Source organism: Leptonotus elevatus, chromosome 10 (assembly GCF_054856555.1).
Source record: "Leptonotus elevatus isolate MCC_2025b chromosome 10, RoL_Lele_1.0, whole genome shotgun sequence".
Classification (NCBI taxonomy): Eukaryota; Metazoa; Chordata; class Actinopteri; order Syngnathiformes; family Syngnathidae; genus Leptonotus; species Leptonotus elevatus.
This window is the reverse complement of record NC_141248.1, coordinates 20,483,160-20,501,284: the sequence shown is the minus strand read 5'-3', so window position 1 is coordinate 20,501,284 and position 18,125 is coordinate 20,483,160. Positions and strand designations below refer to the sequence as shown.

Genomic DNA, 18,125 nt, shown 5'->3' with positions numbered 1-18,125 from the left:
GGGACAAAAGAAGGAAACTATCACAGCAAATTAAGCAGATAAAGCATCATCTCAGATTAGCTTATTAAATAAATTTGGAGGGAAATTGTCAGTGTTGTGATCACTCAGGGAGTTGTTGGGTGGGTCCGTCGGGGATTTTGGTTTCCCCATTTGGACATCTGTCTCTTGTCCTTGGCAAGAACAAACACACACTCGGCGCACAGCCTGTTTGATCGTGCGCAGCCTGATAATGCTGCATGCATATTTAATTAGAGCGGCGGGAGGCTGATGCATGCAGACCTCAGCAGCCTCCAGGATGCGTTCGGGCAGTGCTTCAGGGAATGTAACGCTTGGTTGTACAGGAGAGACAACACAAAGACCTGGCATGTGTGTGTGTTTACATATTTGAGGTTTTCTTTATCAGCTGCTGTATATGCAACAATCGTGTTAGCCGGATTGACCACAATGTCCATGGAGCATTTCCAATAAAAGCTCCTAGAGGAACCTTGATAGCCTGGTCTTTTCTTGCAAATTGCAATCATCGCTTCTTTAGCCAGCAAACTTGTTGACTGAATCAACAGCACCATCTGCTGGTAGTGGCCACTACGTATTCGGCATTGACGCTCGTGCCATTTTGTTTGTGTTTCAATAAAAATAAAAAATAAATAGCGTCACACCTGAAAACGTTGTTTCCCGATATGAAGACCTCGGTCGCAAAGGAATTGTGATACTGGATGATGAAGTTTGAAGAAGCAGACAAGAATAGGATGAGAGTAGAATACGAGTGGTGAATGGTGCTGTAGGTGTGGCAGAGGAGTTTGAGGTGGGCCAGCGTCAGGGATCAATTCTAAGCCTCTTACTTTTTGCCGGGCCGATTATCGGTGCCGATATTTGGCATTTTGACAAATATTTGCATCAGCCTTTTTTACGAATCTTAAGGCCGATAAAGCTGGTATCTCACTGAGCGGCGGTGAATGCTTGCGAACATAGCGAATTTAGGGTTTTCATCAGGATTTACAGACAGTTGTTACTTATCGTAAACACATTTTGAACATATTCAGACAATTTTTCACTGCAAAGATCTTTTGAAACCTTTTTACAAACCTTGACGAAAAACCCAAATTAGCTACATTCCCATGCATTTGTCGCTCAGTGAGATATAGGGAACTTTTCATTAATGGATCTATTAATAAAAAATATATAGAAAAAAATGATTCTGACACTAGGAACTCCCTACACTTTTTATATATATATATATATAAAATAAAATAAAGGAAATTATGTCAAAATTTGGGAACTTTATTTACAGTAGAAAACGGCAGGGAACTATTTTTAAAAGGATTCTTAAACAAATCTCTTATTTGTTTTACTGCAAATGAATATCGGCTTGAAATGTTGGTTATCGCTACTAATAATCAGCATTGGTATCAACCTTGAAAAAAACATATCAGCCTGTCACTAATATGTGCATGAATAAGATTGTGGAGGAGGAAGAGTGAGACTACAAAGCGAAGAGATAGCCAGGGTGGAAGACTTACTCAAGACGGTCAACAGTCCTGCGCAATGGTGACTGTGGTGAGGAGAAGAAATGTTTCCAAGCAGGTTGGAACTGGTGGAGGAAAGTGTCAGGGGTGTTATGTGATAGAAGAGTCTATGAAAGGATGAAGGGGAAAAGTGAGGTGAGCCATGATGTACGGATTACAGACTGAGGAACTGAAAAAAACGACAGGAAATACAACTGGAGTTGGCAAAAATGAAAATGTTAGAGGTTTTCTTTAAGAGTCATCAGGATAGATAGATAGAGCACATCAAAGGGACAGCCAAGGTTAGCTGCTTGGGGGGAAAATGTTATTGAGCGACAATTTAGATGGTTTGGACATGTCCAGAGGAGGGTTAGCGAGTATATTGGTCGAAGAGTGATGAAGACGGAGCTGCCGGGAAAAGGAGTGAGAGGAAAATCGAAATTCAAATTCACAGGACATATCAGGTATTAAGACAAGCTTTGGCTGTCGTTTGAAAATGGCACATCTCCACTCAGCAATGGCTGCCAGATCATGGCCATGTATCTGTTCAAAGTCGGAAGGAAATGGGCTGCAAATGAAAGATTTACATTGTTTAATTTTAGCAGAGGTGGGCATTTTCGTCTCTGTCAGCCCCGTCGTTGACGGATGCCCACATTTTCGATGAGTGCTTTATGCCCAAAGCCTCGAAAAAATACACGGACTGAGCAGTGTGAGCACTGACTGGAGCAGTCCGTCGATCTGGGGTCAGTACAGACTATCCTCCTCATTCCATGTATTTTTGTTCGAGGCTTCAAACAGCAGCCGAGTGCCCACCTCTGAATTTGACACTTGATGCATGAATACTGAACAGGCACTCCAGAGACCCAACTTTGACTTGTATAGAAGTGACAAGTAGATCTTGTAAAGTGTAATCCTACATTTAAGGAGACAGAAAATTCCAATATTTCCAACCTCCTACCAGGGAAAGCGCAGTGGAATGCAGATGGAAAATTCCTTTGTGAGTTGCATCCACGCAGGTTGGGAGTTCTGAATACTCATGCAAGCACCCAATCACCCCCCCATTGCGCTGCTTGCCCTGAGGGATAAACATAAATAATGAATTCCTTATAGCAAGTGCGGAGGAGTCCTTATACAGTGCTCACATGCCATACCAAATATTGTCACAGTACTTACAGTACAGCAAATTATTCCCTTCTCCCCCAGGAAGCTGCTCATCACTAGCAAGCTTTTTTTTCTCCAAATTCAAAGGGATTAATCTTTTTCTCCAGGAAAGTTCTTTGTTGTTTTACAAGCTTTGCTCTTCTGTCGTGACACTGACGTAACTTAAGCGAAGTCGGTTGTTTGTCGTCAAAATTAATTCCTGTCAATTGAATTGGTGTTTGTTTCGTTATTTCAACAAATGAGTCAAATTCCTTTCACTTCCACCAAAGTCTGACCCTTATATACGAAAATAATGTTAAAAACTCAATCTACCCACCCATCCTTCCTTTTTTTTAATCACATTTTCTAGCTTGGGTTTAGGTCTTGTTTTTGGCTGCGCCATTCTGAAACTAGAATGTTCTTCTGGTAAATGCTTACTTAGAAGCTTTCTGTTACAACAACTCAATTATTCTCCGTTTCTGACTTATAAATACAAGCTTTTAATTACGAAATAACGAACTGCGCCGTGCGGTGACGTCGTATGAGTTTTCTTTTGTGTTTCTTGATAAACCGTAGCGTTTCTTTGCTGTTTTCCATCTAAAATAGCATTAATATTCACTTCTTTAATTAATTCCAAAAATATTATATATTATATATATATATATTAAAATAAACATACCTTACTTTATCGTCCGACATTGCTTTGGGACTACAAACGTACGTGTCACGTAATATCCGGTTAAAACGTGCGACGTGTATCCGATCTTGCCAGCGGTTATTTGCAAAACCTGTTAGCCAAAATTAGCATTTTCCTTTTTTCGAAACGCTTCAAAATCCACCCCCTCTAAACGTTAAAACTTTTTTGCGAATTTTGGGCCCTTTTTCGCATTTCTTGAAATTTTTTATAAAAATTGGTGGATGGGATTGGAAACCCAACTAGTGTTAAGGGTCATCATCATCATACTGAAAAGAGAAATTCTGACAGTATTGGGCCAAAAGTGAGCGGTATTTAGAAATGTTCATCTTGACTAAAGCGGTAGTATGCACATACAACAATCGTGCCAAATTTCATCATTTTCCCTCCTATAGATCAAAGACTAGATTCTGTGTTGTCTCCACACACCCTTCCCTCTGCATGCTACTGAATGGACATGTCAGTCTATCCAATGGAAGATGCTCTAATATTATCAAAAGTTCAAAATCAGCCAGAAAGTTTAAGGTGCTTTCCGTTATCTACCGGTAAATCATCAGTGTATCCATTTGCCTTCTCGACCAGGAAATTGAGTTTTCAGGATATCCTAGTCCAAATAAGCCAATATCTCTTACAGGTCCTGCTGTAATTCCAGTAGAGTGTCAGCTTAAGATTTTGTGCACATGTAACAAATTATACCTTTCCAATGAAAGCTCAATCATAGTTTCCCACGTGAATCGGCATGCCAGTGAGTTACTGAAATAGTAAGACATAAAGTGTGTCAGGAGGATTGGGATGTGAATTAAGCGGAGTAGTGGAGTGGACATTCAACTCCCTCTGTTTTTTAGCACGTTGCACAAAAGAAACCAGGCAAGGATGCATATCGTCAGCTGTTCAGTTTAATTTATAACAACAGTAAAAAGTGAATCTTTTGCTTGCAAAATAGGAATGTTTTCTATGTACAATATTTATATAGTAATATATCGTTTAAAAAAACACATCTGACAGTTTATTGCACGACACATTTATAACTTATCAAATCACACATAAAACACATGGGTCCTTTGTCATATTTCAACATTTAACAGGAAATGGAGGCTTTTTCTTCTCATCTTTTCGTTTGGAATTGATGGTGGGGCTCAAGACAAATGAAAGAAGCCCTCGAACATGAACAGGCGTGATCGAGCACACAAAGACGTTTGTCATTGTCACAGTTTGGTGCGTCGTGAACAAAACTGAACCCCCCCCAACAGGCCTCACACTGACAGTTTGATCGTGATAAGTTTCTATATGGCACTCAATAAATACAGCAGCAAAAGAGACCACTAGCAGTCGGGTCCAAATAAAAAGATGTGAATTACACAATTAAAGATGGAGACACGGGCGCGATGCAAAGTGAGTGAAGTGCAGTCAGGCGACAGAACGCATCAAATTTACAAGGAGCGGCTAATGAGCCGACTGCACGTGGCATCCATCTTCATAGATCCGGCGGGAGCTCTCTGCACCACAAACGACTCCAAAATTAGAAGCTCTGCAGCCCGTTCATGAGCTTCATTGTCCAGGTTACTTTTATTCAAGTGGATTTATCGGACCAACCCAGCAGCTACTCAATTTCATCTTTCCACATTTCTTGACAGCCGCGGCAGGTGTTTTTGTCTCGTACACTTGGTGCATTTCAAGTATAATGTAAACAATGACTGATGAGACGTCATGAATGACACATTCTGCCACAGTTGAGTTCCCCACTTCTCTTCAAATGAATTAAAATTAGTGTTGTAGATATCACTGCATGACCTATTTTATACTGCTTGTTCAGTGCTATAATGTACATCTTAATGCATGTTTATGAGAATACTATTGAACTAGGCTTCTATGGCTGTGTTCGTACTTTGTTCTCTGGTCTGGACTAGAAAAAACAAAAACAGATGCATGACACATTTTGCAGGTCTCAGTGCAGTGATTAGCATCTCTGCCTCGCAGCCCTAATGTTCTTGGTTTGAATCTCTGCTCCGGCATTCCTTAAATACAGAATCATTAAAAAATATATGATTTCATTAAATGTATTGCACATCATCGAGAAAAGCAATTATACCCATATACGTTTATTTTTTGAGACAGTACCGGTCGAGTATTCAACTCTTGAGTGGTTACTGATACCAATACCAAGTACCGAAACCACTAGTACTTTTGAGCCATAAAATTTCCCACAAGAAAACAATGACAGAAAATTTTCTATTTTTCTAATTTGGAGTTCCTGATTGTAAAACAGCCAAAACGCGAGTACTGATACATTGAAATAAAGCCGGGTATCAGCCTGATACCAATACTTGGTATTGGTACTTACCCATTAGGGGAGGGAATCTTTGACTGTCTCACGATTCGATTCCAATTTTTGGGTCTGCGATTCGATTCAGAATTGGTTTTCGATTCAGAATTGATTTTATTGACAAAGATTTCTGCTTCAATTTATAGATGTGCGAAGAATCGTCATGATCTACTCCAGCCTGACTCGCTAATGCTAATTAGCGCGCTACTCCCAGCACTTTTATCACTCAAAAGAACGGCTATTTATACAAAACACTTTAGGAAACAGGAATGTATTCAGAGAAGCATCTCTGCTCATTACTCACCGGCATATGCCCTTCCTACAAAAAACTAATTTTTATTGGCATAGCTTGATCATGATTTTTTTCCTTCTACTCTCTAATGTGGCTACAACTTAACAGTGTATCAGAATGCGCGGAACCACACTGCCCCTAAGTGGCCAAATCGTGTACAACATGAACAGCGCTCCCAATAAAGGCACACACAAACAAGGGCAAGATGGTAAAAAATAATTTAAATACAATCGATTTTGGGACATTTAAAATCAATTCTGAATCGTACTAAATGAGAATTGCGAATCTTATTAGAATCGAGTTTTTGGCACACCCCTATTACCCATCCCTATTAAAACACAAACAGTTCTGAACTGTGCTTTGGCAGTGATTCTTTCTCTCACCACTAGAGGGAGCCCATGTGGTACTATGAATCGCCAATTTAGAAGTCACAAGAATTGATGACATTTTGCCTGACCGTATGAATACATTTTGCTTGACCTTTGAATCATGCAGCAGGAAAGGTAGGATTCACTTGTTTAGTAATAACAGCATTACAGTGTTTGTTTTAATTGCAAGTGTGAACACAGCCTTAGTAAACTATTTTTGTGAAATGTTTTAAAATCTGCAGCATGGGAGCTCGTGGTTAGCGTGCTTCACAGTCTTGAGATTTGGTTCAAATCTCGGCGCTAGTCTTCCTGTCTTGATTTGGCATGGCTTGCTTGCAAAAACATGCACGTTAGGTCCATTGAAGACTTTAGGGTCCTGCTCACAAATCTCCCTAATTAAAATTAGAGATAGACCGATAATCAGCCCTAAAAGGTAAAGCTAAAACCACTTTAATCTCAGGGAACTATTTATTTCAATTTTCAGTTAACTTTATAAGAGATGCTGCTGACCCTGGGAACTTTCTGAACCTTTTGTTTTTATTCGACATTAAAACAAATAATTACTCTAAAAACAGTTGGGTCAAAAATAACCTAACTATGGGTCTGAAATGGACTTGGGCCGATATGATCCAACAAATAGGTCTTTCAGAAAAAACAATTCATAAATATTGGTCAGATCCTTGACTTGGGTCAAAAAATTGGGTCATTTCGTATAAAACAACCCAGAAAGTTGGGTCAAATTGACCCATGAAGTGTATCGGTCCATTTTTTATCCATCGTTGGGTTACTTTTGACCTAACTCTTTTTTATCTTTTTATCGGTTTCAAAATTGGTTATCGGTCTCCTTGACTACTAAAAATCAGCATCGGTATCAGCCCTGAAAAAACATATCGGTTTATCTCTAATTAAAATCCAAATTTGATCAAATACACAACATGACCTCACTGTTGACAAAATGCTTAAATGGCAGCATCGCATCCTGCCTGTGACCCGTAGCGCTCGTACCTTCATCGCTATTATTAGTCCAAAAACCATAAGCACCTCGATTTTTGTTGATCTTTTGGAGATGAGTCGTCATTCTTTGCGTGGTTCCCTCGGAGGACACTTTTCGACGATGGATGCATGTTACTCGCAAACGTCATGCTTTGGGATGATTTGCTGTTCGTGTGTGTTTTCTCGGTGTATGCACGTTTTCGTGTGTTATTTCTACTAGGTCCATAAAGTTTGCAAGCATCCCTGCGTACGAGTCTCTCTGGGTGTTTGCGTGCAGGCATACATACACATGACGCGCGTGTGCGTTTGAGTGCACTTGCTGTGTTGCGCATGTTACTCCTCCTCTTCCACCTCCTCTTCTCCGCCTCAGCATATGCTTGTTTTGTGTGTCTGCGTGTACAGCATGTGTGCGTGAGCGTGTGCGCGTATGTATGTTGGCGTGCGTCTCAGCTCTCGGCAGACATGGCTGAGATGATCTGCTCCACTTTATATGCCAACTTCTGCTTCTGGGCCTGCTCGTCCTGCTCCAGCGCCTCCGTGATCTAATACAAATACACACACACACACACACACACACACACACACACACACACACACACACACACAGTTAGCGAGCTAAGTGAAAGCAAGAGATTAGCTAGTTATAAAATTACGCTAACATTTCTTTCATCATCGCAAACATCCCATATTGGTGTTCTATATGTATGACTGTATGACTGATACCTGACGACGTAATTTTTACCACTTAGCTCCCTGTGATGTTTATTTTTATTTTTTATTCAAAACACTGAAAATGTTTGCCAACTCTTATCAGAGAGCGCACATGCATGCAGCCAGTGTTATGTCCAGCCAATGGCTGTGGGAGGCAACAGGGCACCAACCGCCGGCCAATCTTCCTACTCACAAGCTGGCATGGGAGCCGGAGCATAAACTGTTTGTATGAACAGCTAAACCTCAGCCAGTGTGTTGTAAGGTGGATGTTGGCTAATAGCAGCACTGGCACAAAGTACAGCAATGCATTGTGTCATCATGTCATTACAGAGAGCTTGCTTTTTGCTTCTTTTTTTTTTCTTTTTCTTTTTTTTTACGTTGTGGGATGGGCACCCCTTTTTTCATGGTAAACTCACGTTTGTTGTTTATCAGCGTTTTTAGAATATTTTTTGGGGTTGAAAAGTGACACAATTACCCCAATGCATTTCAATGGCCGCCAGTTACAATACATGTATGCAGATTTTTGGTAATGGTGGGCTGGCACTGGGCTATTAATTACACAATATCAATTCGATTTCTCCCCTCGCGTTCTGCATAGCTTTGAGAACATTTATGTGTATTTTTTATTTTTTTGCTTTGTGTTTTTAGTGATTGGCTGAGATGCCTCTCTGTTTGTTTTTTACAACTGACATTTACGATTTTCAGGATGGATTTAAAATTCAGTATACTATAGCTTTTACAGGTGAACTTGATTTGAGCTTTTCTAAACTTTTGAAAACGCATCTTCACCTGTTCAATGTTTCAGTGCTCTTATTCTTGTTCTTTAACAATGAGCTGACCAATAAACTTCCAAGGACATCCACTCATATGCCTTTCTGTGACTCTTCCAGTCTCTCTGGATCATTATTGCAACCTGCTGATGACAATTTGTTACACAATAATCTCAGGTGCTACTTCTCTTTGGCAGCATCCTGTTTGAAGCTCCTCAAACGTTAGGTGAAAATCGACCATCTCTAACTTTTTGTGAGAAGTAGACGTTTAATTTTTGTTATTGTTTGGAAACATGAATAGAGGACTTTTGGTTGCAAATTGTTTCTTTTTTTGTTTGTATGCAAAATCTCCAAAACGGGTTTCACCGATATTGTGACAAGCTAACCTTTATTAGTCTGTGTCTGTTATGAATATCAAGAATATAATCATTGCCTTTATATTCTGACCAGGGTAGGACTACGTGTGCTTTAATATCTGTGTAGAAAGTTGCTGGAGGCCGTAATGACGAGCAAGTTCATCGTCACATTTTCCGACCCCATGGCGCGCTCGTCCTCACCTCCTGGCTGTATTTGCTGACGTAGCTGTAGATCTCGTGGAGGGCACTGAGCGCATTGAACTCGCTGGAGTGGAGGCGCGCCTGCTCAGCCAGATAGGCATTCATGTCCTGATCGCTGATGGCAGGCAGGCGGTTGATGTCGGCGTAGTACCTGAAAGGGGAGACGCGCACTCTGCGTATCAGACAACCGGCCAATCTTTTCCCTTCAAGTAAGTCCAAGTAGCATGCGGTCGCAGCGGCTGCTTTACATCGGAGGCGCTAGAGCGGCATAATCGTGAATTCACTCATTGGTGCGCACTGTTTTTTTGATATGAGTTTGTGTAATTGCATTTTTTACACCTTTAGCATCACACATACAATAAGATATATACTGTATACGGCTGTTATCACTGTAGTACTTAAAACGAATCATAAATCTAATGGCATCCAATATGATGGTCCTATACAAAGATATATAAAAGTATAAAAGGAGTTGTATAATTAACTCATTCACTCCCAGCCATTTTTACTGAAGCAATTGCCTTTGCTCCTGGCTGTTTTACTGGATTTTGACTGATTTTGCAAGGTCTACAGAATATTGTGTTCTATTGCTATAAAAACATGGAATCTACCAAAAGAAAGATTAGAGTCGCTTCTTTCATCAGGATTTTTTTAAAAATTGTATCTGTTTCCGTTTTGTAGCAATTAGCATTAGAATATAGCTAAGTTTCATCATTATTCACAAACCTGGAGAAAAAAGAGCTTTTTGGCCCTGGGTGATATCTTATACTCTGCTGCCACCTCCTGGCCGTTTTTTGTAATAACTGCCATTGCTTTAAGCGACCTTTTCAGGTCAGAGGCTGCATCAAAGCCTTCTGTATGCTCTAGCATAAAAAACACATAAAAAACGTTTTTGGGAGTGAAGGACAAAGTATATTAAAAAACATATTTCTATGTTTTTGGGTTTGAATGAGTTCTGTAGGCAGAGGAAATCCTTTGTAATGTATTATTTGTGGCATTCATCTTGCAGCATGCATAAAACCAATGCTATTAATAAGTCACACAATTCTAACATGTTTGCATTTATTTTTAATCGAACCCAGTTGCGTAAACTGTCATCGCACATGTCACATGCTTTGAACTCATCTCTCTGCTCTTGTATTTACAAGTTGCTCAGCGACATGTTTGGTCACGCGCAGAAAATCTTACCTTTCCACCCAGCTTTTGTAGTGCGGGATGTCCTTGGCGTAGAGCAGCTTGGTGGAGGGCGAGTCTTTGCCCAGACGGTGCTCGGAGGTGGAGCACGAGTCCATGAAGGTCTGGGCCACCACAGACAGGCAGGCGTCCGTAATGCTGCTCTTATGAATGTCGAAGACAAACTGCGGGTTCTTGATCACGTTCACCCAGAAGCGCAGGGGAAGGCTGGGGAAAAACAGAGGGAATAAACTTGTTGTATGTAACAATTTCTCTTTGGATGCAATTTAGACCTGTCATGTCAAATATTTTCATTGTGTTTTTCACATTTCAGAAACGTGCAAGTTAGGTAGGTTCATTGAAGACGATAAATCACAGGTGTCAAACTCAAGGCCCAGGGGCCAGATCCATTATTTTATGTGGCCCCGCCAAGTTAAATCATGTGCGCCGATTTCATGTTTCTTACTAAAATACCCAAAATTGCAAATTCTCTTTTTGACTTTAAAATACTCGTATCGGCTGCTATTGCAAGTCACGATACTTTGAAATAAGGCGGGGTAGCAGCCCGGTATCGGTACTCGTCCGTCCGTAGATATTTCTAACAATTATATAATGGGTCTAAAGTCTTAATTTTGGTTTTCAAAAAATAAAAGCTCAATAACATATAAGTCTTTAAAAAAATGCAACAAGCAATGTTTCTAGATTTTCCTTGTAAAACTAAAATATTTGATATAGTTACAATTTGTGTTTTTAATTTTAGCATAATTAAACAACACTAACAGACATTTAGCTAAGGGTTGAAATCAAAATGTAATATTGTACCATAAATATTTCAAAATTTATATTAAAAAAGACAAACATTGTGATATAATATGGTCATATTTAGTGAATGAGAAGAAGACTTTTGGTGAGAGAATGTGGGTACACCCTGGACTGGCCGCCAGTAATTCATAGGGCAAATATAGACAAGCATGCCATCTCACTCTAAATTGGCACATATACACAATTTAGAGTCGATATTAAGCCTAATATATATGTTTTTAATTTTGAAATTACCCTGAAACGACAACTAGTGGAATAATAGTCGAAGGTCAACAGATGCAGTTATTGAAAGCCGAGAACTAAACAGCATTCATGTAACCTTGTTTTGAAATTCACACTCTTGACTGGAGAGCTTTGTGCTGATGATTCAAATCTAAATATTTATATTCATTGGAGGCGAGTGTGAGCAGGCAAATGCGGTGTTGTTGTCCTCTTCGCATGTAATTAAGCCAGAAGAAGTGCTCCTGCTGTTGATGCTTTGGGTTATAAAGTACACTTGAGTAGAGGATTACTTAAAAAAAACACGTCACTCACCAGTTGCTCTTCCAGGTATGGCGGACATCCGTGTCGTAGATTCCGTGTCTGTCGGCCTGCTCGTCAAGAAAGTCGAACATGTATTTGATGGCCAGCGGAAGGGCGGTGCCCCGGCACACGGTGCTGAACAGCGTCTCAAACAGGTCATCCACAAATTTTTGCAGCGTGCCCTGAAGATAACATTAAAACAGAATTAGTACTTTTGGATACATTATGATCATTCTGTGTCCATGCAATGTTTTTTTCTCTCTCGCAGTTTTGTGTAAAATGTTCTAATTTCGTTTGACTGTAACTGTGCTTTTGAATGCAAGCCAGTCTACAGTGGAGACCAATGGTTCTTATTGGTGTAAAGAGTAAATGTATTAAAATAGTATATGAATAAAAATGTATTATTGTTATTCAATTGATAAAATAAATTAAATGATTACATTTTAAGATAGATTGATGTGTTTGACTTCAATCAAGTTAAAATTACGTAAAAAATACAAATAAAATATAAATATTGTTAAATAATAAAATACGGTAAACATAATTGAATTTCAAAATGCACAAGTAACTTGTACATAAAGAAGAAGAAAAACAGAAATGATGCAATAAAAAAAGATAAAATAAAAATAAAATTCACAATAATAATAATAATAAATTAAAATTATTAAAATTAATGAGTATTATTTATTTTATTATTAGTAGTAATAATAATAATTATTATTTTAATTATTATAAATTAGAATAAAAATTATTTAATAAAAAAAAAAAGCAAAGTTAATGTGAATTGATGAATTCATTATTAGTGACACATGCCTTTGTTGCCAGGAGCCTGGTGAGATAAATCTCCGACACCATTTTGCTGCCTCGCTCGCCCTCCTTCTGGTCGCCGTGCTCGTGGTTCTTGACCAAGTGCCAAACTTTGACCCCGCTCTCCAAGTCGGGGGTCAGCATGGGCACGCGGGAGTGGGGGCTGTCGGGGCTGGTGGGCGTGGAGCGGAAGGGGATGTCCACGCCTGGCGGGTCAAATGTCAGACAGTTGGCATTTTGTTCACCAAAGACTATTGTGCCGTCCTGTTTGCACCACTTTGAATGGTCTCATTGACATTGTTGTAGTCTCGACATAGTGATGGGATTTCTTGATTTGACTTTGGTTCACCGTGCTTTGTGTTGGACTTCTTGCTCTCTACCACTAACCCTTTTCAGTTGCCAGTTGATCTTGATGGGTTTATCTTCTTTGCGCCATGTTGTTGATTTAACTGACAAATGTTGCCTGACTAAAAATTATGCTTTTGTCATAAAATGTTACAGTTTATTTGTGTTTCATTGACAGTACTGACCATATCTGCTGATACTTCTTGGAAAGCTGGCCGAGCACGGGATGTTGAACGATGACATCTGTTTGGGCACCAAAGCCACCACGCAGCGATCTGTAACCTGTAAAGTCAAAGGTAGGTAACGTTTGACTTTTTGTGTATGTTGACAGTTGCGTCATGATGCCAAATGGTAGCGGGTGTAGTGTACGCTAGGCTGCATCCCGAAAAGTAGGGGTTGAACCGACTGGAGTCGACTTTACTGCTCAACTAATCGACATTTCAGGCTTAAAGTCAACTAAGTAGTCATAACACAATCAGTCATTAACATAAGTGTAGCTTTCAGTATCATAAAAATAGTAATAAAATAAAAAATACATGCTTTTAACAAATTTGTATTTTATTAAATTAGTTATTTTCTTGTTAAATTAATTATTAATATTTTACATACACATAAAATATAAATTCTCTTTCTCAAGCGACTGACTGGCAGATTAGAATTGAAAGCGCAAAAATAGACCTTTGCCAGATTAGAGGTAATTTCCTCTCTCGTCAGAATGTTTTCATCTTTCTACTCTCTGCTGTTTGAAGTCGTGTGACTTCCAACTATCATCCGGCTCCAACTCGTGAGTCAACACCAACACGTGACCAACAAAGAAACATAAATCCTCATCCTAGGCTGCCAACCTGCCAGCCATCAGCTCACTAACAAAACAAAGGAAAACCTACAGTTTTTTGCCTACCTGGTAGTGTAGCAGTGTGTTGAGTCTTTTCCAGTCCCCCTCGATCTTAGTGGTGATGTCTTCATCCTGAAGAACCACACGAGCTGTCCTGCCTTGACGCCACTCTGCAGTGTGTGTAGAAAGTCAATAGTGAAGGTGACACATCTGAGGGAGTTTTGGCCCTTACACGGATTATGTGACGTCCACGAATTGACTCATTTTGGTCCTTGCGCATCAAGTTAGCGCACTGCTGTCTGGCTGATACAATTGGCGTAAAACGTCTGTCATGGTGTCTTGGTTGCTTTCTGAAAAATTACTTAGTGACATCAGGAGCTGGGAATTTTATCCAAAATGACAGCGGTATATTTGCAAAATATTCAAGTCTATCTTCAAATATGACAAAAAGTGCAAAGCACGGCCATCTGAAAAGACACCCGATAATGCTTGCTGACCAGCAGCCTTAATCTCAATTTGCCCCCAAAATTTCATTTCAATAGCCTTTTTATTTGACCATTTATGATTGAAACATCTTCTAATTAGTAGATTAACACCTTAGCTGATACTCCTGCAAGCCTCTGGCCAATAGTTTTCTGAATGGATTTGGGTTCGAATTTCCCGCCTCTTGCCTGCAGATGTGACGTGACTCGCGCATTGTGTACATGAAGAAGGGGGTGTGTGTAGTTTCATTTTTCGGCCACAGGTGGCAGTAGCGATTAGAAATTCAATTTTCTACGTTCAGCAGCTTTACATTTTTACATCGATCATCAGTGAATTCACCAAAAGCCCTCCTGATCAGTGAAAAGGGCAGACAATATACTGTAGCGTCTACTCAGACGGTGTTCGATCAGTAAACTCTTCCTGGTAGAAATGAGTGGTTAACAGAGAACATCCACCTAGCATTTCTCTTAACCCCAACTATGTGCAAGCCCATGAATATGTGGGAAAATGATTGAATGAGCATGGTTTGATCCAACAACATTATAGCTACTTCTCAGAACCAGGCCTAGTTACCAGGCCGAGTTGTGGAATTTCAAGATTCCAGGAGCCTCACCTAAGTCCATGTCGTTAGCTCGAGGTCGCTGGGAGCATGGCATGTTCTTGTACACGGCGTCGAGGATCTTCTCCTTCACCTGGGTAATGGTGTCGCAGTTGAGCACCTTGACAGCGATCTCCGGACTGTTCTCGTTGTCGGGGTTCACGCAGCTGAGCGTCTGGCCATACGGTACAGACGAGGGAGAAAGAGGCGGCTGTTACTCCCCGGCTAAGTCCTTTTCATTAGCCGTTTCTCTCTAGAGTGTCCCGGTAGAGGGGATCTCAGGGGCAGAAATGTAATTTCACACCTCCAGGATGAGGCTGTGAGGATGAGTCTGCTTTGGCAGGGGCTTCAAACAAGTAATGAGACACTCTCTGACTGCCTGACACTGTGATCACAGAGGTGTCATCCTGTCGCCAGCGGAAACTTTAAGCCTTGGGGAAAAGTTAGTTATACCGATGGTCCGGAGTGGAACAGGCAGCCTCATATTAAACGAGCCATCAGACCGCATCAACATTGCTAAAATGTCGCTGAATTACCAAGCAGGCTGCCAGAACCACTTGGGCACTTAAGACTTTGCTTTTTTTGTAATGATTTTATCCTCTTTGTGTCATTATTTGCACTAAAGTATGCAACCCCAGACCTCTGATTTGTCCAATTGGATTAATTCCTTGAGAGAGACAAGAAAAAAACACAGCTCGGACACTAATGTCTGTATACTTGTGGAAATGTTAAAGCCCTCGCTAACCTTGGCAGCAAACTCAAATCAAAAGCAGCAGCAATTTCCATTGTCACTTTTATTAGGCTCGCCTGCTGCTGTTATACTTCTGCAATTTCTTTCTACTTCTGAGAACGCTGCACATTTGAATCTATCCAGGGAAGAAAAACCTGGAGCAGTTTGACCTTTTCGTACATGAATTAACCGGGCTGTTGTTATATTCTGTTGTCTGTCATGCCGTCTGCACAATATACATCACATATGTGAGAATGCATCATACAAATTACAGGTGGAAGAAAGAAACGATTTTTAGACATTTGGGCTGATTCAATTTCTCAATTTCTATTTAAAGTCACTGTGAAGAAATTATAGATTTATTTCTCAATGCATTATACATGTGAAGGTAATTGCTGAAAACATTTGCAAAGATTTGGAGCGGATTATGGCTTTCATAACATGCTGCTTTATAAGTCTATTTTTGGCATCAACTAAATGGCAATTTGTTCCGTTTTCTCTGCCTTTTCTCTCTCTCTTTTTGAGTGACGTGACCAATGCTCTCCTGCTTCCTGCGAACAAAACAACCACCCCCCCACCCCACCCTCTCCCGCCTGTCCTCATCACCGTCTCAAAGATGTTGAAGGGAACAGAGTAGGGCAATACAAACGATGCCGTGCAACATTTACTCCAATCATGGCATCGCTTTAGAAATAGCGAACAACGTACAAATATCGTAATGCATGGCTGCACTTTCTTGATATGAGAGGTTAATGCAAAAATCCATTGCAGCCTTCAGGGATTCAAGATGTTAACACCCATGTCACATCCCTTCCTCTCACACTCGTGTTGAATTTATCTAGTCACTCACATGGCATATTGCACATGTAGAGTGTATTCATATCTTACAGCATCATTTTAGCAAGATGCGCTGTCCACTCAACTGATTCATCAGTTAAATTTAAAGTCATTAAGATGAGATTTAAAGTCCTTGTAAGAACATTTAAAGTCATCATGATGAAATTTAAAATCGTCGGGATGAGATCTAAAATCGTTGGCGCACGAGATTTAAAGGCATCGTGACAAGATTTGAGTCGTCAGGACGAGATTTGAAATGTCAGGATGAGATTTTAAATCAAACTCGACGAGATTTGAAATGTCAGGATGAGATTTGAAATCAAACTCGACGACATTTGTCATCAGGATGAGATTTAAAGTCGTTGCAACAAGATTTTAAGTTGTAGTGACAAGATTTAAACTCATGACGAGATTTAAGTCGCCAGGGTAAGATTTAATGTCGTCATCTCAATTACTTTTGAACAGAGAATCCTGAAGTAAGATGGCCGTGGCAACATTAAGTCAACTTATCGGAACAGGATGCTCTTGTCTACTGTCATCGCAGTGACGGCTCTAAATCTTATCCAGTCGACTATAAATCTCTTATAGTCTTATTTTTCTTGCTAGGGGACCCTAATACGCCGTCGTACCACCTGGAGGTATCACACGTGAAACAGCGAAATATGAATCAAGTCAGTCTGTTGCAGTTTTTTTTCCAGCCTTTTCTTCGCCTTTGTGACTCACCAGCGTCTTGTATTCCGTCTGCTGCCGGATGAGTTTGTCCTCACTGAGGGAGTAGCGCGCCTCGCCAGTGATTGCGTCGATGGGTCCCTTCTCCATTTGCTGTTTGATGGCACAGAACAGCATGAAGAGGGGCTCACCGGCAGACTCCTTTTTGTTTTGGACGAGCGCCCACGCCATGGATTAGAGGGAAAGGTGCGAGAAAGAAGAAATAGAAAGGGAGGGAAGGAGATGAGGTGATATAAGATTCTAGGCATCGAGAAAGACATCAAATCATCGTTATGGTGGGTGTGGAGAGTTCTCCAGTATTGTGCACGGCAATAGTTTTGAGAAAATAATTGTGTCTGTCAGGCTGTGTTTTTGTCGCGTGGTTTGTTGAAGGTTGCGCCAGCTATGTAAATTGGAATAGGTATTAGATTGCAATACCTTCATCAACTACAGGTGGTGCTCTGTTTACGTGTTCCGTTTTAGTATGGCGTTGATGTAACCGGAATGTCATAAATCAAAACATGCCATAGTCCATCCTACGCTAACACACTGGGGTATAGCCATCATTTCAAAAGTGGGGACTCCTGCTCCTGAGAAATCTGAAAATCCTCTGAACGTTTGTTTGAAGAAGGTTTATCCAAAATGGCCTCCCCAAATAGGGAAAAGCTGGGAAGGAGTAGAAGATAGTTTGTACAGTATGTATAGTGAACGTGAACCTGGGGATTTGCTATGATAAAATGCTAATTCATTATCAGTATTATATTTTACTCTTCCTAAACTTGGATGTATTTCAACATAATTTACAAATCACAATTGACAAATTCAAACTACACCCATGCTAAAGTCATACAGTAAAACCAGGGCTGGGCAAACTCTTCAAGGGCCGGAGTCCTGCAGTTTCGGAGGTTTCCCTCT

The 18,125-nt window shown here is 40.3% G+C and overlaps 2 protein-coding genes across 5 annotated transcripts in view; one reads left to right on the top strand and one right to left on the bottom strand.

Moving 5' to 3' along the window:
* LOC147167551 (olfactory receptor class A-like protein 1) overlaps positions 1 to 18,125 on the top strand; it is a 152,911-nt gene that overhangs the window by 21,934 nt on the left and 112,852 nt on the right. For all 4 annotated transcript variants that reach the window (XR_015096379.1, XR_015096378.1, XM_086087958.1 and 1 more), the window contains exon 3: positions 13,198 to 13,315. The gene's annotated coding sequence lies outside the window, so the exon portion shown is untranslated. The remainder of the gene's footprint in view (positions 1 to 13,197; positions 13,316 to 18,125) is intronic.
* Positions 4,211 to 18,125, bottom strand: part of LOC147167553 (plexin-A2-like) — a 99,229-nt gene continuing 85,314 nt past the window's right edge. Inside the window, exons 24-32 of the mRNA XM_086087956.1 lie at positions 17,226 to 17,372; positions 14,951 to 15,110; positions 13,921 to 14,024; positions 13,205 to 13,301; positions 12,681 to 12,880; positions 11,880 to 12,049; positions 10,539 to 10,751; positions 9,351 to 9,501; positions 4,211 to 7,854 (exon numbers count right to left, since the gene is read on the bottom strand). Of these exons, the coding sequence (XP_085944082.1) occupies positions 7,759 to 7,854; positions 9,351 to 9,501; positions 10,539 to 10,751; positions 11,880 to 12,049; positions 12,681 to 12,880; positions 13,205 to 13,301; positions 13,921 to 14,024; positions 14,951 to 15,110; positions 17,226 to 17,372 (1,338 nt within the window). The 3' untranslated portion in view covers positions 4,211 to 7,758. The remainder of the gene's footprint in view (positions 7,855 to 9,350; positions 9,502 to 10,538; positions 10,752 to 11,879; positions 12,050 to 12,680; positions 12,881 to 13,204; positions 13,302 to 13,920; positions 14,025 to 14,950; positions 15,111 to 17,225; positions 17,373 to 18,125) is intronic.